Genomic DNA, 22,500 nt, shown 5'->3' on the forward strand with positions numbered 1-22,500 from the left:
ATAAAAAAATCATATATATAAGTTTTATATATATATATATGTATATAAATCATATGTAGTATTTATATATATAAACCCCCTAAATATATATATACACAGATACATCTAAAACTAAATCATTCTTGCCCTTATTATGAATTGTTCACAGCAACTACTGAGTTGTTGCAAACTTCATGATGAGATTTAAAGCACCAGAAAATCTGGTGGTGATACTCTTTTTACTCTGTGGATGTTAGTAAAATAAGTCAGAGCCAACAGACTGCCAAAAGATGTGATTACAGAGTTATTAACATGCAGATTTTTGGCAAGGAGCCACTCCAGTCTCCTATGTTCACAGCTGTCTATTTACAGGAAAACAGCCCTGAGCAGCCTGGGGTGGCTTCGTGAAGCTATTACAGCTGATTGGGTCAGTGCAGGGCCCTCTCTAAGGACTAGGTTCAGCAGCTTTTTTATCTCCTAGATCATAAGCTTGACTTGAAGTTAGTTTTTTTTAGGCAGGGGAGGGGTTGACAGCAGACAGTGTTTTGTTCTTTGTCATGCTGATGCTAAGTCCAGGCTGCTTCTCCTGGGACTATGTATGTGTTGTACCTATGTCTACACAGATGGTTCCTCAGACTAGAGCATGGACCACTCAGCTGGCAAGTACAGGAGCATGAATTTTGAGCTACACTTGTGAGGCCAGCACAACATACCTTTTCCCCAGTCAGGGCTGTCTTTAATCATTGTTGCCTTCAGAGTTCTCTGACAGCAGGGCATGCTAAAGTAGGAACAAAGTGCCAGATGCTTGGCTTTAATGAAGGAGTAAGCATGGTCATCTTTCCTCCACCCTATCTCTCAATAAGCCCCTTGAGTCCCCCAGCTCTTTGTTCTTTCTCTTCATGCAGTGACTTGGGAACAAAAATGATGATCTGCTTAGTGTAAAAAAAAGCTCTTTCAAAGTTGGTGCTCAGAGTGGTGCATGCAGATGCACAATACAGTTACTGGCAACCAAAACCTGCTTTGTCTCTGGCTTAGCATCCAGGTAGGACCAATACATGGCAGCTCTCTCACATGTCTGGTTTTGGCAAGGTGCTTCCAGTATGGACTCTTGCCAGTCATTGTGCAGTTTCTCCCAAGAAGCAAAGGGAGTTCTTTTCTGCTTGCAAAATAAGGTGTGTGGTTTCTAAATGGTGAGAAGTAGGACAATGAGCAAATCGTCCCTGCTGTGAACCTGGAGTGAAGTTCCCAGTGTGGAAAGGCAAAATTTCACATTGTCTGTGCCAAAGTGCAATGGGAAAGAGCCTCCCTTTCTAAAGCTCTAAATGTCTGGTGCTGTTGAGCAGTTGCTAGTTCTGTGAATCACAGAATCGTAGGAGTTGGAAGGGACCTCTTGAGATCATCAAGTCCATCCTCCCTGCCAAAGCAGGATCACCAGGAATGCCTCCAGGTAGGTGTTGAAGGAGACTTCACAACCTCTCTGGGCAGCCTCTTCCAGTGCTCAAGGACCCTCACCATAATGAAGTTTCTCCTCATGTTGAGGTGGAACCTCCTGTCTTCCAGCTTGTACCTACTGTTCCTTGTCCTATCACTGGGCACCAGTGAAAAGAGACTGTCACCTTCATCCTGACACCCACTCCTCAGATATTTACAGATCCCCTCTCAGTCTTCTCAAGACTAAACAGCCTCAGGTCTCTCCGCCTTTCTTCACAGGAGAGATGTGGCACTGGAACACCTCCAGGGATGGGATTCAACCACTTTCCTCATGAGCATGTTCCAGTCTTTGAGAACCCTTTTGGTGAAGAAGGTTCTTCTATCCAACCTAAACCTCCCATGGGGCAGCTTAAGGCCATTTTCTCTTGTCCTATCACTTGTTGCTAGGTAGAAAAGACCAACACCCACCTCACTTCAGCTTCCTTTTGGTACAAAAAGGGCAGATGGAATCAATTGCAGCTTTTATTCTGTTTCCAAAGCTCATCTAAGAAAGCCCAAAAGCAGCAGAGTGCTTTCACTGGGGACATTGCAGCAGAATTGCAGCATTCAGTGGAGATTACAGTTGGCTCCACACTGTAAGGGGGAAGGGAACAGGGCAGGCAACTTCTGCCTCATCTGAAACATATTCATGAGGAGCATGATGTATCAATGGGAGTGTAGTTATCTGTTCACAACATGCAAAGGGGGAGTAGACTGGCAGAATCCTAAACTTACTAACGATTGTGTACTTGGAAATTAAATGACTACAAATCTTAGAATGGTTTGGGTTGGAAGAGGCCTTAAAGATCATCTAGGTGCAACCCCCTCTGCCATGCACAGGGACACCTTCCATTAGATCAGCTTGCTCAAGGCCTCATCCAACCTGGCCTTGAACACCTCCAGGGAGGGGGCATCCACAACCTCCTTGGGCAACCTGTGCCAGTGTCTCACCACTCTCACTGTATAAGAATTTCTTCCTAATAGCCAGCCTAAATCTGCTCTCCTCAAGCTTCAATCCGTTCCCTCTCCTTCTATCACCACAAGCCCTTGTAAAAAGTCCCTCCCCAGCTTTCTTGTAGGTCCCTTTCAGTTACTGGAAGGTGCTATAAGGTCTTCCTGGAGCCTTCCTTTCTCCAGGCTGAGCAGCCCAATTACTTGGGTACTATTTATGTCATCAGAAGCTTGTGTCAACCTAACTGATTTTACTGATGGTGATTGTTATAAAACCCAACAACTCTTATCACCACCACTGCCCTTGTGCTGTGATAATGAGGAATTTTCCCTTTCTCACCTTCATTTTTCTGCTCCTTCTGCTCCTTCCCTGACTTAACTCATCTTCACTCTCCTCTTCCTCCCTAGCTGTGGATTACTGTCAATCACTGTCACATTACTTTGCATCATATGCATCAAGAGGAGCAGCTTTTCCCATCAAGTAAGCCAATTCTAAAGCTGCTTTCCCAAAGGCTACCCAGATTGTGCAAGCTGGAGGAGCTCAAGAAAGAGTAAACTGGACAATAACAAAGCCTCCCAGAGCTGCTTCTGCCTGCCAGTCTCTCATGCATGTGTTCACACAGTGCTATACGCAGGGCAAGCCTCCAGGGCCAGAATCACATCTATCAGACCTCCCATCCACACCATTAATCACAGCAGGGAGAAAGGAAATGGCTCATTATGCTGCATCAAAGGTATTGTCTGTTCTCTCTTCTGCAAATTACAGGAGCTGTCCCGGTGCTGCCTTCAGCATCCCCTCACTTTTGAAGTCCGTGATCCAAGAGAGGGAGCAAAACTTCTTGACGGGAGTATTTACCTGTGGGCAGCAGAGATTAGCCATCAAACTGCACTCAGTGAGCATCAAGTGCTGTAGCAAGGCAAACTTTCCAGGGCATGTTGTTTTCTACTGTGCAGTCTCTGGTAGTGTTCCTTCCCTCTCCCAGGGAGAAAGATTTGAGGGACTTCTTCTGTTCTGCAACATCATTTCCAAGGCACTTAGTCCACTTTCACCATAATCCCTGGGCATGGTGTCCCAGTGACATCATTTATAGCTGACTGCCTTGCAGTGTATTTCAGTATGAGCTACCGAGAGTATTTTGGCCTTCCTTCAAGGTCCTGCTTTGCTGGAGGATCCTCTGACTATCTGTCCTTAGCCTTTCAAAGCAGCTTGCAGAGATTTACCAGAGAATCACAGAATGCACTAGGTTGGAAGGCACCCACAGAGGTCATCTTGTCCAACCCCACTGTGCTAGGTAGGGACATCTCCAGCTCCGTCAGGTTGCTAAGGGCACCATCAAGCCCAGCATTGATTCTCTACAGGGATAGGCATCCACAACTGGTGAGATCACACTTCAAATTCTGGGTTCAGTTTTGGAGCTCTTATTATAAGAAAGACATTGAGGTAATGAAATGTGTCCAGAGAAGAGCAGTGAAGCTGTTGAAGGGTCTGGAGAACAGGTCTGGTGAGGAGCAGCTGAGGGAAATGGGATTGTTTAGTCTGGAGACTGAGGGGAGACTTCATTGCTCTCTACAATTCTCTGAAAGGAGGTTGGAGAGCAGTGGGGGTTGGTCTCTCATCCCTAATGTTCAGGTGGTAGAACAAGAGGAACTGGCCTTAAATTGCACCAGGGGAGGTTTAGATTGGATGTTGGGAAAAATGTCTTTACTAAGAGTGGTCAGACACTGGAACAGGCTGCCCAGGAAGATGGTGGAGTCACCAACCCTGGAGGTGTTCCAGAAGCATATGGACATGGTTTAATGGTCACAGGGGCATTATATTGAAGGTTGCACTCCATAATCTTAAAGTTCTTTTCCAACCAAAACAGTTCTGTGATTCTATACCTAAAGTTAGAAACAGCACAGGAAATAAACTCCTACACCTACAATTCTTTGATAAAGAGACACTTTCATACTCATATCTTTTTAACTCTACTTACTCCTTTTTCTAACACTCAGGCCAGTTCCACACCTCTAAAAAGCTGTGGTAGTCTGCTGGAGATGGCAGGTTAATCAGAAACCTTTTACAGTCCTGTTTTTTTCATCCTCCAGATCATTTTAAGAAGAATGAGAACTTTAGAGGAACTCAGGCTGCTGTGGTTGGTTCTACAACTAACATTTCTGGTTTACTAGTAATTGTAGCAAAGTTGAGCTTTCCTTTCAGATGGTCTTGCTTCAACTCAAACTTTATCTATTTGCAAAAAAAAAAAACTTTATTTGCAACCCCACCTGGCTACAGCCTCCCTTCAGGGAGTTGCAGACAGCAGTGAGCTCTGTCCTGAGCCTCCTCTTCTGCAGGCTGCACACCCCCAGCTCCCTCAGCCTCTCCTCACAGGGCTGTGCTCCAGGCCCCTCAACAGCTTTGTCGCCCTCCTGTGGACACCTTCCAGTACTGCAACATCTCTCTTGAATTGAGGAGCCCAGAACTGGACACAGCACTCAAGGTGTGGCCTGAGCAGTGCTGAGTACAGGGGCAGAATAACCTCCCTTGTCCTACTGGCCACACTGTTCCTGATCCAGGCCAGGATGCCATTGACTCTCCTGGCCACCTGGGCACACTGCTGGCTCATGTTCAGCTACTATCTACTAGCACCTCCAGGTCCCTCTTTGCCTGGCTGCTCTCCAGCCACTCTGTCCCCAGCAGACTTAATTGCTTTTGTAGCTGCCTTGTGCTGAGGGATCTGTGACTTCTGATTTCACATCTGATGATTTAAGCAATCAGTTGTATGGTTAATGTCTACCACATTCTGCTCAGTATTACTCATTTTGGTAAGTGACCACAAAACAAGAAATAGCAGAAAGTGATGTGCAAACCAAATGGGCAAACAATGTCAAACAAGAGTAAATCATATTTAGGAAGTTTTATTTTTCAGTTCAAAGTAAAATTCAGACAGGTGGCTTCTCCAGCTGGTGATAAGAAAGTTTCTCCTATGATTTACCTCATACTCTACAACTACCTGACTGGCTCTTTACACTCACTCAATGCCACTCCCAGAAAGCAGCTTGCAGTGAGGAGGGAGTTGTTCTTTTTTCTCTAGTAACAAGTCACAGGACATGAGGAAATGGCCTCTAGTTGCATTAGGATAGCTTTAGGTTGGATATGAGAAGAAACTTCTTGACTGAAAGGATTATAAAGTAGTGGAACAGGGTGCCCAGTGAGGAGGCTGAATCTTCATCTCTGGAGGGGTTTGAAAGAGGCAGAGATGTGGTGCTGAGGGACACAGTTTAACACCAGACTTGGTACAGTTAGAGAATGGTTGGGCTTGGATGATCTTAGAGGTTTTTTTTCCAAGCAAAATGTTTCTGTGATTCAGACACTGATAATTAGTGAAGGGTGAGAAAAGTTTGAGGCTGACAGTAATTTCAGATAATGAACATCTCAGGCTAGAAATCAATTTTACTTTATGGAAGCTCCCTATAGCTATTTGATGATGCATTTCCTTGCTTGGCAATTGTAGCCATCATGCTTGTTCAACCTCAAGCCCTAGAAATGAGTTGGTGTTGGCAGAAGTAGACAAGCTGTAATGTAGTTGGCTCAGGCTTTCCTTTTACCTGTGACTACTGGATTTGTAATTCCTTTTCCTGCCCACTTCCTGCAGTGCGTTAGGGGTGATTTACTGCTAAGTTAAACCAACTTCAGGTGCTCCATACAGTAAAACTGAGAGCCTGCTGACGTGCATCACCGTGCTGTGGTGTGACCATGGCAATCCATCTTGACCAATCTGGAAATTCAACTGCACATAATCAATTGTAGTCTTAAAACTTTAATGTCTTGGACTGCGCTATGTAGCACTACATTAATTTAGTGCTACATTCAGCCTCTTCATTTGAGGGTCAAGAGCTTACATCACCTGGCCTGGGCAGTGCCTGACACAATGAATCATAGAATCATAGAACAGAATCAAACAGGTTGGAAGAGACCTCCAAGATCATCCAGTCCAACCTAGCACCCAGCCCTAGCCAGTCAACCAGACCATGGCACTAAGTGCCTCATCCTCTCTTTTCTTGAGCACCTCCAGGGACAACGACTCCACCACCTCCCTGGGCAGCCCATTCCAATGCCAATCACTCTCTCTGCCAGCAACTTCCTCCTAACATCCAGCCTAGACCTCCCCTGGCACAACTTGAGACTGTATCCCCTTGTTCTATTGCTGGTTGTCTGGGAGAAGAGACCAACCCCCACCTGGCTACAGCCTGCCTTCAGGTAGTTGCAGACAGCAATGAGGTCTGCCCTGAGCCTCCTCTTCTCCAGGCTGCACACCCCCAGCTCCTTCAGCCTCTCCTCATGGGGTTTGTGCTCCAGGCCCCTCACCAGCTTTGTTACCCTTCTCTGGACAAGTTCCAGCACCTCAACATCTCTCTTGAATTGAGGAGCCCAGAACTGGACACAGCACTCAAGGTGTGGCCTGAGCAGTGCTGAGCACAGGGGCAGAATAACCTCCCTCATCCTACTGTCCACACTATTCCTGATCCAGGCCAGGATGCCATTGGCTTTCTTGGCCACCTGGGCACACTGCTGCCTCATCTTCAGCCTACTATGCACCAGTACCCCCAGGTCCCTTTCTTCCTGGCTGCTCTCCAGCTGCTCTGTCCCCAGCCTGTAGTGCTGGGGGTTGTTGTGGCCCAAGTGCAGAACCCTGCACTTGGCCTTGTCAGTGCTTCATGATAGATGCAAAAGATCTTGAATCCTCTTACAGCAGGCAGAGGGCAAGGTACAGGCATGCTAAGGCAGTAGAGGAGAAACAGCAGGAGGAAACATCCCTAATAGTCACAGGGCCTGGAAGTGCATGATATGTTGTGCATGTAGAGGATACATTGCTAGCCAGTGTGCTAATGGGGAGAGGGAGGGGAAGAATTAAAAAGAGGCTTTTTAAAGGTCAGGAGGAGGAAGCACAGCAACACAAAGCACATTGTTCAGATTGGAAGTCATTACTGGAAATCAATCAGACTTTTCCAGAGTGCACAACTAACTAAAGGATCCTCAGCAGCATGTTTTCCACTCAATAAAGTCTTGGACAGTCAATGAGACTTAGGACTTGTCTTTAATGATGAATCTGCAGGTGTTGGTCTCTTCTCCCGAGTAACTAGCTATAGGATGAGAGGAAATGGCCTCAAGTTGCACCAGGGGAGGTTTAAATTGGATTTTAGGAAAGATTTCTTTACTGAAAGAGTGGTCAGGCATTGGAAGGGGCTGCCCAGGGAAGTGGTGTTCAAAACTATCGTGTGGACATGGCACTTTGGGAAGTGGTTTACTGAGCATGGTGGTGTTGGGTTGAGAGTTGGACATGATGATCCTAGAGGTCTTTTCCAGATGTAATGATTCTGTGATTCTATCTACCTGTTTTCATTCTGGGGACTAACATCATACAGAAGGTGTTTGAATTCAGCAGCATCAACATTGAATCTGAATCTTGCATCCAAAAAACCAAGCAAAGAGACAAGAACTTCAAAGGAGTCCTGGGCATTGACTCACTGATTCATATACACGATGGGACACCACTCCCTTGCCCTTCCTGAAGCAAAGTCTTCCAATGGTGGCTGAAGTGGAAGCAGGAATTACTAGCTGGAATGGGCTTTGCTGTGCCAAAACTTACCTTTTCTTCTTGTTGTGGTTGGAAAAGGATGAATTGATAGTTTAGTAAGAAGGCAGATTGCAACTCCTTTAGCTTTTGGAGGCCATGGAGAGCCATCCAATTGAGTGACTCTGAACTAAAACCAGTGTAATTCCTCAGGTTTCACAGACTGCACTAGGTTGGAAGGGACCCTCAAAGGGCATCTTGTCCAACCCCCCTGCAGTGAGCAGAGACATCTCCAACTAGGTCAGTCTATCCAGGGTCACACTGAGTCTGATCTTGAATGTCTCCAGGGTACATCCCTGGGCAAGCCATTTCAGTATTTTACCTTTTCCATTGTGAAGAACTTCCTCATTATGTCCAACCTAAACTTACCCTGCTCGAGTTTCAAACCATTGCCCCTCATCCTGTCACTACAAACCCTTCTAAACAGTCCTTCCCCAGCCTTCCTGTAGGTCCTCTTCAGATATTGAAAGATAACTACAAGGTTTCTCTGGAGCCTTCTCTTCTCCAGGCTGAACAGCCCCAGTTCTTTCAGTCTGTTTTCATAGCAGAGCTGCTCCAGCCTTCTAATCACCTTCATGGCCTTCCTCTGGACCTGCTCCAGCAGGTCCATGTCCTTCTGGTGTTGAAGGCCCCAGATCTGGACACAGCACTCCAGGTGAGGTCTCACCAGAGCAGAGCAGAGTGGCAGAGTCACCTCTCTTGATCTGCTGCCCACACTTGTTTTGATGCAGCCCAGAATGCCATTGGCCTTCTGGGCTGCAAATGCACATTGCTGGCTCATGCCCAGCTTCTCATCCAGCAGTACTCCCAAGTCCTTTTCTGCAGGGCTGCGCTCAATCTCATCATCCCCAACCTGTCTTGATATCAACGATTGCTCCAACCCAGGTGCAGGATCTTGCACTTTGCCTTATTGAACCTCGTGAGATTCACCTCAGCCCACCTCTGCAGCCTGTCAGGTCCCTCTGGATAGTGTCCTGTCCTTCAGCCTTGTCATTGTCAGGCTCCTGTGAATCCCATGTTTTGTCTCAGTGGTTGCAGCAGAGAAACTCCACTGGATTCCCTTGAGCACGTTTGAAGGAGCTGCAGCTCCACGAATGTCAACGAATGTTTAAGGTTTCCATGCAAGTTTGAAGATAAATGGAACAGAATTAATAAGGCTCAGTAATAGCTTTATAATTGAAATAGTAGAGACATTAGAGGTACACAGGGTGTTAGTAATCATATTAATTATTTGCTAACAGAAAGGCAAAGTAATAAAATTAAAAATCAAAAAGCTTAGTTGCTCGCACGCAGATCTAGGGGGATGTTTTGTAACAGAAATAATTGCTTTTGCTTCCTCCTCAGGGTGATATTATCTGTGTCTAATTGTTTTTTTCCTGAAGAAAGCAGAGCAATCTAAAATTCTAAGCGAGGCACAGGGTGAACATAACCACGTTGGAGCAACCTCTTGCAGCATCCCACCCCAGTGCGGTGAAAGGAAGCGGTGCTGCTAGGAAGGGAAAAGATAAATGGAATTACTTCTGTGTTAGAAGTATAATAGACTTCATATTAGTTAGTCACCTATGCTTAGAATAGATCTGCTGTCAGGGAGAGCAAGTAGATGAGCATGTACCTTGTGAGCTGTCAGGAGCAGATCAGTGTGGGGCTTTTTAACTAATAATTACCCACTTTCAGAGAAACTGCTTAGACAAAAGCGCAGCTTCTTTATTGATGATGCCTTTCCTGCATGTGGGGATGAATATTCTGGGTTGTTCTATTCATTTTTCCATGTAAATGCAATATCACATTTCCATAAAGCTCTTTAGGAAGTGGTGCTGGTCGGTGTGAAAGCTTGCATAATTAAACTATTTGGCAGAGACTTCGTTTGATCAAAGTCAGTGCTATTACACAGGATGGGAGAGGCTGGAAGGGACTTCTTGGGCAATTACTTCTTCCAACCCCTCTGCTAAACCAGGGTCACACAGAGCAGGTTGCACAGGAGCATGTCCAGCTGGGTTTTGAAAGCCTCTGAAGAAGGAGACTCCACAACCTCTCTGGGCAGTTTTTCACAGTGTTCTGGCATCCTCACAGCAAGGACTTTTTTCCTTGTGTTTTTAGGTGGATCTTCCTGTGTTCCACTTTGTGCCCATTACTCCTTGTCCTATCACTGGCACCACTGAGAAGAGTCTGGCTCCATCTTCTTGTCCCCTGCCCTTTAGAAATTGATCAGCATTGATCACATCCCCTCTCAGATTTCTCAAAGCTAAACAGTTCCAGGTCTCTCAGCCTCTCCTTTTCAGAGAGATGCTTCTGTCCCTTCAATATTTTCCCAGCCTCTGCTGGACTCTTTCCAGTAGATCCCTGTCCCTCTTGAACTGGGGATCCCAGCACTGGACACAATACTCCAGGTGTGGTCTCACCAGGGCGGACAAGAGTAAAGAGACTGCTGCTTGCATGCAAGACTAATATTGCCCTTGCCCCCTGCAAGCCACTCTGCAGTCAACTGTCTTGGGATTCAGTGTGGCAGGGCACACAGAAAGTATAACTTATCCTTCTGTGCCCTGACCAGTGCTCAGTGGTGAAGGCAACTGTTTGCTTCCTTGTGGTCAGAGAAGCTCTTGGAGCACCAGGTTCACTATTCTGACACAGTGTCTGGGAGCAAGAAACACTGCAACTTCTGATCCAGGGAGTCTGCTACACATTTGTGGCTCCTGGAATCCACTCAGGAATATGAAGGAAGCAGACATTGACTGGTGTAGGTCTGGTGGGGGCTGGAGTTGAGGGGGAAGGGTTTGTTTAAATCTGCAATATGTTGAACCCCTCCCAGAGTTCAGATCTGCTTCGATCTTCACTACTGTAACCTTGCAGGCTGTGTACAGACACCTTGCTTCCTTCCTCAGGTACTAGTTCTAGCTCACTACTGTTCAGCTGCTCTGCTTCCTGCCCCTACAGAACATGGCAGAAGCTGGAGTTGAGGACTGAGCCTTTCCAGAGCTTTGTCAAATTCTATTTAGTTTAATTTTGGCACTACAGCCCAGCAACAGAGCAACTTGTGCAGCAGAACAGGACTGTGGATATGGAGCTGAGCTGATGCTGGCAGCAGCGATACGGAGGAGAAGAGAGCCTGCTTAAATTTGTTTTTCAGAGCTGACTGGGGACTGGCTTCAGATCAACTCCCTTAGGAAAACCACATCCCCACAAGAGGGAGAGGAAACAGAGCAGCACTAAGTTTGATGGCAGACCTGACGCTGGGAACTCTTCCTACGCACTGGCAGGCAGCAGAAGGGGTTGGCTGAGAGCATTGTGCAGTGTTTGTGGCAGTGCTGCTGCTCTCCTTGCAGCAGCTGAGTGATGTCCCCATGTAACATGGGCAGTCTAGGTGCTAGCTGAGCAAATACCCATACAGCCATCTTCCAGCCACAGGCGTGCCAGTTTGAGTGTGACAGGAATAGTCTGCCCCTGCACTAGCCACAGGAATGACACTACCAGGCAGAGAGGCTGGAGGACTTGTATTCTCTTGTGTCTTTTTAAATCCTGTGTTACTGCCTCTACTTGCAAATTCATGAATCTAAATGTGACAGAATTTATCAGGATTCCAAAAAACAGAAGAGGAAAATAATTAACTCTGTGTTCTGGTTAGCTAACACCACACTTAAAAACCCACTGAAGGATAGAGAGGTGTCTGTGAAAGGCTGTTTGTTTTTCATCATTGTACAAAGTGCAGGGAAATTACTGCAGCTAGAGGCAAGATGCTGATCAAGGTCAGTCCTGGATCTGGTTGCATTGAAAAGCTTTCTGGTGCCAAGTTGCTCAAAGCCTGAGTACCTGGATGTGGTCTACTAGCCCTAAGATTTGGGTCAAGAGAAGACTAGCTCTCCCCTCAAGGGCTGTTCTACTGGAAAGCAGCTCCATGGAGAAGGACCTCAAAGTGCTGGTGGACAGCAAATTCTCCATGAGACAGCAGCGTGACCTTGTGGCCAAGGCCAATGGCATCCTGGGGTGCATCAAGAAGTCTGTGGCCAGCAGGTCAAGGGAGGTTCTCCTGTCCCTCTACTCTGCTCTACTGAGATCACGTCTGGAGTATTGTGTCTGGTTCTGGGCTCCCCAGTTCAAGAGGGACAGGGATATGCCAGAGAGTGTCCAGCAGAGGCTGTGAGGATGATGAAGGGACTGGAACATCTGTCTGGTGAGGAAAGGCTGAGAGACCTGGGGCTGTTCAACAGGAAAAGAAAAGACTGAGAGGAGATCTTATGAGTGTTTATAAATATCAGAAGGGCAGGTTTTGAGAGGGTGGTCCCAGGCTGTTTTTGACAGTGTCCTGTGATAGGACAAGGGGCAATATATACAAAACAGAACAGAGGAAGTTCCACCTCAGCCTGAGGAAAACTTCCTTACTGGAGCACTGGAGCAGGTGGCCCAGAGAGGTTGCGCAGTTTCCTTCTCTCAGGATCCATATGAATGCATTGCTGTGTGACCTACCCTAAGTGATCCTGCTCTGGCAAGGTGGTTGGACTCAATGATTTTCAGAGGTCCCTTCCCTGAGGGGATTTTCAGAGGCCTGTTCCCTAGTCTTTTCTCTCTGTCTCCAACAGCCAGTTCATGAGACATTTCATTCCTTTCTTTCACTTGCCAGGATCATTTGGATGTCTTCCTCTAACACATGAAGTGTATTTCACTGCTAGATGCCTCATCATATCAACTTGGCAGTGTGGCAGCTTTCAAAATAGCAAGTATTTTTAGACTCTGTGCCATCATGTCAAGCCAGAGCTTCAGCCCTATGTGCCAAGACAGAACACCATTGTTTTTAGCTCATCTTGGGTTTCAGTGTTGTGACAGATTGCCACTCTCAGCTTCATGTGACTGAGTCACGTCTCTAAAGCGTGGCAGCGTAATAGCATGATGCGTGCCACGAGGTGTCTCATGGATCAGCTTAGAGCTAAGACAATTCCTTAGCAGATGCATCTCAGCATTACTCTGGCTCCTTTTCCTCATGAGAATATGGTTCTTTATCTCGCAGCACAAAGGCCAGAACAGCAGCAAGTTCTTTTGTCTAGATTATAAACAAGATCTCTGCAGTGGTGACTGTCAAACTGAAGCTGTATTCTATTCCTGCAGCTGTTTCTTCAGGGCTCTAACACTGTTGTTAACAGTACCTGTCGCTCCTACAGCCCCTCAGTGCTGGGAATAGTTTGATACACATAATACAGAGTTACTGGGAAGCATAGAATCATAGAATCATAGAATCAACCAGGTTGGAAGAGACCTCCAAGATCATCGAGTCCAACCTATCACCCAGCCCTATCCAGTCAACTAGACCATGGCACTGAGTGCCTCAGCCAGGCTTTGCTTGAAGACCCCCAGGGACGGTGCCTCCACCACCTCCCTGGGCAGCCCATTCCAATGTCAATCACTCTCTCTGTAAAGAACTTCTTCCTAACATCCAGCCTATACCTACCCTGGCACAACTTGAGACTGTGTCCCCTTGTTCTATTGCTGGTTGCCTGGCAGAAGAGGCCAACCCCCACCTGGCTACAATGCCCCTTCAGGTAGTTGTAGACAGTAATAAGATCACCCCTGAGCCTCCTCTTCTCCAGGCTAAACAGGCCCAGCTCCCTCAACCTCTCCTCATAGGATTTGTGAAGTAAAGACTCCACTTCTTACTGGCTAAGCTGAACTCTTCACAGTGCTTCAGAGCCTGGCTTTGCTTTTAGCAAAACGATCTTCTAGATCTAGAGGGGTTTAAAAGCTGCAGAGCTGTGGTGCTGGGGGACATGGTTTAGCACCAGGCTTGGTGTTAGAGGATGGTTTGAAAGGTCTTTTCTAACAGAAATGATTCTATGGTTCCCTGAATTTCTTTGTACTAATAATTTTGGTAAATCCCTTCTCCTGTTGTAGTGTTGCTGCAGTTTTATCATACCTAGACTGGAAAAACTGTATACACAGTTTCCATGTGGGACTTCCAGAGCACTTTAAGTGAAGATGCTAAGGTGATTTTGAACAAACATTGAAACACTTTTTGTTAGTAGTGCTAAAATGCTGCTAAAATGCTGCTACTAGCCATAGAAACCTCCTGCAGTTAATGATTCACGTTGATTTTGGTGTGAGGCAGAAGTAGAAGAGACATTAAGTGCATAAAGGGCTCTACTTCTTAGCATCATTTTTGTCACCATATCATTTTAAATTGCCACCAAGCAGGTGATGTGACAGGAGTTTGAGTTACTCTTACAGCCCCACCATGATTACAAAGCTGGGGGGGGAAGAAATGTGTGCTGGAAAAAGAAAAATGTGAAAACTTCTGACATCCATTTGCATTTCTGAAGGCTCACCCAACATGGATGGTACCTACCCAGAGTAGAACACAAAGTTTCTCTCTTCTAAAATGAAATCATTAAACCCTGACAGCCAGTGGATTTGTTGTCACCTGAATTCCCAGCCTGTACTGCAGAGCCCTTGCCCAGAGTCATTGGCAGCATCTAAACCAGCAGAGCAATCACCTGGCTCTGCCTGCTGAAGGGTCCCCTTCACCATGTACCCTCCTGATGCTTTCCTGAGCCTGCTCATACAAATCTGTTGAGATTAAACCCCCCCACATTTGTATTCTACAAAACCAGGTACCAAAAAGTTACAACAGTTCCAAACATTGCCCCATGCAGTCTCTGCATAGTCAAAACTCTCCTTGGCCCTGAGGGGATCTGTGCCATGTAGGAACCATGACAGGTCAAGGGAGGTGATTTTCCCCCTCTACTCCACTCCTGTGAGACCCTACCTGGAGTACTGTGCCCAGTCCTGGAGCCCCTATTACAAGAAAGATCTGGGCAGGCAGGAATGTGTCCAGAGAAGGGCCATGAGGATGATCAGAGTGCTGGAACTCCTCTCCTATGGAGACAGACTGAGAGACCTTATTGTGGCCTTCCAGTATCTGAAGGGGGCCTGAAGGAAAGGTGGTGAGGGACTTCTTAGGATGTCAGGTGGTGATAGGACTGGGGGGAAGGGAGCAGAACTAGAAGTAGGTAGGTTCAGATTGGATGTTAGGAAGAAGTTCTTCACCATGAGGGTGGTGAGACACTGGAACAAGTTGCCCAGGGAGGTGGTGGAAGCTTCATCCCTGAAGGTCTTTAAGGCTAGGCTGGATGTGGCTCTGGGCAGCCTGATCTTGTGTGAGATGTCCCTGCCATGGCAGGGGGATTGGATCTCGGTGATCCTTGTGGTCCCTTCCAGCCCTGACAATTCTATGACAGGCTAGCCTGTCCCCTCCCAGCAGACTCAGCAAGCCTTTGTGGTACTTCTGTGTTGAAAGAGTTCGTGTTTTAGTGTAAATTACTGTGATTTGCAACTTCCAGCTTTGCAGTTCCCACTGCACCGAGATCAAGGACCCAGTTTATTTCCCTTTGTATCCATCAGTGTAAATCAAGATTAACTCCAGTGAAGTCAGTCTATTCACAAGTGTAAAACTAAGGAGGAGGAAAGGAAAATCAGCCTATAAACGATTTGGTTTTTATTTTTAAACAGCAAAATGAATGCTGCTGCTGGGCAGACACAGGGTGACTTGCAAAGCACCAGCTCATGTGTTACTAATGCATCTCCATTTAAATGCAGATTTTTGCTCCTACCACTGAACTTCAGGGAAATCCTCTCCAAATAAACTGTAATAGGATACCAAATGGTAATTCAATATTTCACTTTAACTTGTGTTTCAGCTTATTGATCTTAATTTTCTATCATTTTGATGCTGCATTTGCCTGGGGGGAAGGGGATTTCATTCACTGCAATAAGGCTTTTAATTAATAATTAATTATTTTGCTATTCCAAACATCCAGTGGCATATTTCTGTACCTAGTTCTGGTTTTGGTGGTGTGACTTTACATAATTCAAGAAGTAATTGAGACACAGCTGAGAAAAGGCAGCACAGTGTAGTGTCATAGAATGATGGAATGGTTTGGGTTACAAGGGACCTCCAAAGGTCATCAAGTTCAACCAGCAGGGGCATCCCCAACTAGATCAGGTTGCCCAGAACACTGTCAAGACTCACCTTGAATGTCTCCAGGGATGGGGATGCAACAGCCTCCCTGGACAACCTGTTTCAGTATTCCACTACCCTCATGGTAAAGAACCTGTTGCTAACATCCAATCTAAATCTACTCTAGTTTGGTGCTGGGGTGCTAATAGGTGTCAACCCCTCTAGAGGCTGCTCCCTCGGCATGGGCGGCCCCAAGGCCACCTCTGGGGAGGACAAGCAGCAGCACCTGGCTAGCCAGAGGGGCCTGCAGAAGGCCTGCCAAGGAAGGTGCTTGGGCTCTGTGCTGCAGAGGAAAAGCAGCTCCTGGGCAAGCCGAGAAAGCTCCAGGCCCCTCACCAGCTTTGTCGCCCTCCTGTGGACACCTTCCAGCACTGCAACATCTCTCTTGAATTGAGGAGCCCAGAACTGGACACAGCACTCAAGGTGTAGCCTGAGCAGTGCTGAGTACAGAGAAAGAATAACCTCATCCCTTGTCCTACTGGCCACACTATTCCTGATCCAGGAACAACCTGATACTGAGCATTCTGCTTCCACAACACCTACTAGGATAAGACCAAACTCAGTTATAACTAATCCATCCAATTTCCCAGTTTCCAGGCTGAAAGCTTGCAGCATAACAGCGAAGACATTGCAAGTAAAGCTTCAGTCCCATTTTCAGTGCCATCATCTAAAAACTAAAACTCCCAACCGTGGCAGAGGTATAAATATCATGAGAGGTTTAAAAATACTTTGTGGTGCTGTTTTGGGTCGTTTGTGGGTGTAATGTTGCTTCATTGCTCACAAGGTGCATTTTGGTAGCATTTCTCATTGCTCACCAAATAGCAACCATAAAATTCATCAGTTTTCAAAATCTTCCATGTGAGATTAGCTTTTTCAATGTGTCATCCTTAGAGTTGTGTATTAAAAATGTATAAAAGTAAAATGATCCAAAACCAAGCAAGGAAATAGTGGGAAAGGGCAGTCTCAGGGTAATGACACCTCCTTTGTCATGTAATTTGGTCAGCAAGAAAGCCAGCTGAGAAATAATCATCTTTGTGATTATGTTCTTTTAGGAAGCTCATCTTCAAGCCTTCATCTTTCTTCTCTGAATTATTTCTAACGTTCTTAACCCCTGACAGATTCAACCACCTGCTAAATAGACTTCAACTACTAGAAAAACAGGCCTCCTCTACCACCTTGCCATAGCTCAGTCTGCATCAATGATATGTTGCAATGCATCAGACAGAAATGAGGGTCTTTTCTGACTGGCACAGAGACAGGACCCGCCATACTAAGCTGCCTCACAATAGATTTTGTTGTTTGGTTTGGGGGATTTATCCCCCTCTAAAGGCAGGAACAGTGTTTGATTTCAGTTCTGAAGCCCACAGCTGTCAGACTTCAAAGTGATGCCACAGAACCACTGGTTAGTTACCTTCCCATGTAACCACTTGTGACCCCCATGGCTTTCCTTCAAGGCAGGGCCACCCAGGCTCAGTGCCACTGAGACCTGCTGACTTTAGAGATGGAGAGTAATGAAAAAGAGTGCAGCTACCATGGGGGAGATGAGTAGAGTATTTTTCTCATCATCACTTTATTATCAGTAAACACAATTTGACTGGAACCAAAGCACTAAGCAAAAACTCAGGGGGAGCAAAGTCTGTAAAGCTGCTGGAAGGGAAGGTGTTGTTTTCAGTGACCCACTGCTGGATTATCCAAATCAGCTCTTGAAGGTTCTCAGTGAAAACCAAAAGACTGCTACAGTCTAAGAGAAATGTTTCACTCATTCAAAACAAAAGTTGAGAGCTCTTAAAATCCTAGGGGTTTTGATAATTAATTGTTGGTTGGTTGTTTTTTGGTTGATTGATTGATTGATTTTGGTTGGGGTTTGCTTTTGGGGTTTTTTGATTGGATTTGGGGTTTTTTTGTGGGTTTGTTGGGGTTTTCTTTTGGGGGGGGTTGTGTTTGAGGTGTTGGGGGGTTTCTTGGTTTGGGGTTTTTTGGTGGGTTTGTTTGGTTTTTGTTAGGGTTTTTTTTTGTTAAATACTTTATGGAAATCATAAAATCATAGAATGGTTTGGTTTGGAAGGGACCTTATGGATCTTCTAATTCCAACCTCTTGCCATGGGCAGGGACACTTTCCACTAGAGCAGGTTGCTCAAGGCTCATTTTTGGTACCCATCAAAACTGTAAATCCTTAATAGTAGGAAATAAAAAGGTTGTTTTAAAGCATTCTTTGCAAAGGAATGGAATTTTTCTATTCTGTGGAACTGAAAAATGATCTGGATAGCAAGAATGAGTTGTGGGCATTTTCATAATAGCTTTTCCCCCAGGATCTAAGCTCTTGCTAGGACTTAACATTTAAGTCTGAAGCCATTTAAAACAAGGGAGTGGATCAGGTATGAAGTGATAAAACTTTCTACTTCTTTGAACATGTAAAGTTCACAGCATAATGCATGACATAGCAGGAGGTTTTCGTAGAAGCAGTAGGGATGTACATCCTTTTATTTCCTTTACTGGCTAAACCCTTGTTTTTCAGTGTACTTACTGTGATCGTTTAGTGGATGGCAAGCATGCATTTTTAATTAGATTAGCTGAAATGTTGGCTGGTTTTGAAACCACATCTTTGGAACGGATCCATTTGAGCCCCATGCATCAGCAGCAGTGGGTTACAGTCTTTGCATTTCTCTGCCTTAGCATTGCAATTTGAGGCTTACACAGAGGAAAATCTGGTGGAGAAAGATAAAAGGCTCCATCTAGTGGCAAGAATGCCTATGTAAAGCGAGGCAAAAAAGCCATTTTCGCTTCATTTTATGCACGGGGAAATACTGCTGCAGATTTTGTTTCATTAAGCTGCCATGTTGTTCTTAATTCTTGCCTTCTACAGAGCCATGATTTCATATGCAAAGCTGAGGCATTAATTATTCTCGCAGTCTACAGCAGGAAGCACTGATGCTACAGGAGTGGGTTTATACAGAAGGGCTGAACCACAAAGTTCTTCCTCCCTCCCCTTCAGGCTTCAATATATAGTTACAAAAAAATAGATCATTTGAGTGTCAACATTTTATACAATTTAAGGTTCCTTCTTACTTCAAACTTACTGGAAACATTCATGTGACCATACCTTGTCACTCCTCACCATATGAAAGGAAGTAGGAACAAGGAGGGATTTGGTGTCTTCATCCTAATAAAAAGCTACAGGACAAGAGGAAATTGCCTCAGGTTGCACCAGGAAGGTTTAGGGTGGGTATTACATGAAAATTCGTTATTAAAGAGCTCTCAAAGACTGGAACAGCCTGCCCAGAGAGGTGAATCCCCATCCCTGAAGGTGTTTGAAAGAGGCAGAGTTGTGGTGCTGAGGGCCATGGTTTAGCACTAGCCTTGGCAGTTAGGGAGTGGTGGGACTCAATGGTCTTAAAGGTCTTTTCCAACCTAAATAATTCTGTAACACTTAACAGTGTTATTTTGGGAGTACAGGGAACTCTACCTGTGTGATACCTCATCTTCATTAAACGACCTCTTTACCAGCAAAGAGTGAAATCTAGGTTGTAAGGCAGCTTGGTCTAGAGCATCAAATTCTGGCAAGGCACAGCCCCATTGGCTTCTGCTGTCTTCTGCTGGCAGGAAACACCCAACCACCAGCAATGGGCGCAGCAATGGGCAGATAAGTGTAACACATATACTAACAATAAATTACTACAGCCCATGCTCACATCCCCAGCTGGAATATCTGCCTCCTGTGCAGATCACAAACCACAGACTCATTTGTCGTTTTGTATGCCTCGATCAGAGGGAGATCTCCATTTGCAGTGGGCAACTTGGTATCAAATCCAGAGGATTCCACCTTCAGTATTAACACATGGATTGCCAGTTCTGACAGGACACAGACCTGCTCATCTGCCTGAACAATTCTCCCCAGCTGCAGCTCTACTAGTATCACATTGTATCCTCCTTGGAGGTGTAACAGGGATACCAGCAAATGAGAGCTTGTTTGGCTTGTATTACTAACTAAACCAATGGTGGTCTTGGGGTTCTTACTCTCAACCTTTATATAGGCAAGGACTAACACAGGATTAGTCTTGCAGTGCCTTTAGGGAAGTTCATGTTTGCAAAATGCAAGCAATGCCATTTCCAAAAGGGAGAAAATCATGGAATCATAGCATGGTAGGTGTTGGAAGGGACCTCTGAAGATCAGGTAGTCTAATGTCTCTGCCAAAGCAGGATCACCTTGGACGGGCCACACAGGAATGCATCCAAACAGGTCTGGATGGTCTCTAAAGGAGACTCCACAACCTCACTGGGCAGCCTGCTCCAGTGCTCCTCACCCTCACAGTAAACTTTCTCCTCATCTTGAGATGAAAACTTCCTGGGCTCCAGTTTGTACTCACTGCCCCTTGTCCTGTCACAGGACACCACTGACAAGAGCCTGGCACCTTCTTCTTGACACCCACCCTTCAGACTTTAAAACATTCATAGGAAGCCTTCTGAGTCTTCTTTATCCAGACTACAAAGCCCCATGTCTCAGCCTGGAGAGAAATGAAACTGCAGGTTTTGGTTTGAAGGCAGCTTGAACCTTCAGTCTCTGTTTGCAGGAGGTCTATGTCACACTTAAAACACAGCACCCAATAATTTCAAAATGAGCATTACGACTGCACTGTTTAGACTGGATATCAGAAAAAGAATCTTTACAGTGAGGCTGGTGAGACAATGAACAGGTTGCCCATGGAGGTCATGGATGATCCATCCCTGCCAGTGTTCAGTGTCAGGCTGGACGAGGGCCTTGAGCAACTTGGTCTAGTGGAAGGTGTCCCTGCCCATGGCAGGGGGGTTGGAACTAGGTGGTCTTCGAGATCCCTTCCAACCCAACCCATTGTATGAGTCTATCAATCTATGATAGCACCAGCTATTTGTTTAAATTAATGCCACTTGGTTCCTAATGCAGAATGGACATCTACCTCACTAGGCATGCCAGAGAAGTCCTGCAAGAGACCTCATTCAAAGCAGAAGCTGTTAAATCACACCACTTGTAACACAACTATTCACATTTTAGGAGATTATAGGCTTGCTGCTGAGCTAAAGCAAATCCCCCATTTGGAACCACAGTAAGATCCTCTGCCTCGTTCTGTTTTAAATACCTTGCCTTGGTGCTGCTGCTTGAGCTGCTGCTAATGAACAACATATTTCCAGATGTGAAACTCTGGGGAAACGTTTGCCAATCTGCTTCTGTAGTAATCTGCTGTAAACTCAAAATGCTAATTTGGGGATTAAGCACTGATTTATTCCCTCTCCAGGTCACTGGATAGTCACATCCAAGCCTTCTAATTAATATTTAATATAGCTCTTTCAGATTATGTTTATCAGGATTAGATTTACTCAGCTGGATTTTAGCTTCTTTGTAGAAGTAGCACTCTGTACAACAATAAATGCACGCTCATGTCTTGGTCTCCAGAGTACCACTAAGTTCCTTCTTTCTCTTTCCACAGCTAACCAGGTGCTGAAGTTTGGAACACTGGTCAGTACTTCCAACACCTATGACAACTCTGGAACCGTGACCATTGAGACAGACAAACCTTTGCTGTGGACGATGGCTGTCAAAACATAAGAGCAGCCTTTCCTGATGGGAGTCAACTCCAAGCACTCAAAGATTTCACTGAATTAAGGAGCAAAGCTGTTCTGAAGATACAAGCAGGCACTGATTTTTATGTACTGAATGGCAAACAAGTCTGAAATAAAAATCACTTGAGATCAAATCAGGAAGAGTAGCAATAATCAAGTACTTCATCCTGGTACCTCACAGTGTTTAGTCAGAGGACATGAGCTGCCACCCAACAGTCACACGCGAAAGGGAACATAAAGAAACTGCTTCTGCCTATTTGGTTACTTCAGACTGCTTTTACTAAGTATTTTATTCCAATACTGAACTATTTTTCCTCTTTTGCCAACAGGAGGTACACTCTAAAGTTACCAATTGTGTGACTCTAAAAGGTCACTTCTGTAGATTCACAGAATGGTTTGACTTGGAAGGGATGTCAAAGATCATCTAGTTCCAAACCCCTTGCCATGGGCAGGGACACCTTGCACTAGACCAGGTTACAAAAGGCCTCATCCAACCTGGCCTGGAACACCTCCAGGGAGGAGGCATCCTGGGCAACCTGTCTTACCACCCTCAGCTGTAAAGAAGTTGTTTCTAATATCATCTTGTCACTAAAAGCCTTTATGAAAAGTCCCTCCACAGCTTTCTTGTAAGCCCCTTTCAGGTCCTGGAAAGTCACTTTAAGAACTCCTTGGAGCCTTAATCCCATTTTTCTGCCCTCGTTTGCAATATAGAAAGGTGCTGCTGACAGTTCCTTAAGAAGAGTAACTACTGAACTTTCCTACTTATGAAGCAAGTTTCTGCAGTAAGAAGCTTCATTTCTGCTGTAATGCCAGTATCAGATTTCCCAAAGTGCCTTTAAAGTCTGTAGCATAGTAACTTCTGCAAATACCAAATGCTTACAGTAAGCTTTCTGGAGT

General features: G+C 45.5%; 1 protein-coding gene across 1 annotated transcript in view; it reads left to right on the top strand.

Moving 5' to 3' along the window:
- Positions 1–21,737, top strand: part of TPK1 (thiamin pyrophosphokinase 1) — a 353,276-nt gene extending 331,539 nt beyond the window's left edge. The window contains exon 8 of the mRNA XM_064169937.1: positions 21,471–21,737. Coding sequence (XP_064026007.1) covers positions 21,471–21,589 — 119 coding nt within the window. The 3' untranslated portion in view covers positions 21,590–21,737. The remainder of the gene's footprint in view (positions 1–21,470) is intronic.
- Positions 21,738–22,500: the final 763 nt, after the last annotated feature.

Source organism: Pogoniulus pusillus, chromosome 32 (genome assembly GCF_015220805.1).
Source record: "Pogoniulus pusillus isolate bPogPus1 chromosome 32, bPogPus1.pri, whole genome shotgun sequence".
NCBI lineage: Eukaryota > Metazoa > Chordata > Aves > Piciformes > Lybiidae > Pogoniulus > Pogoniulus pusillus.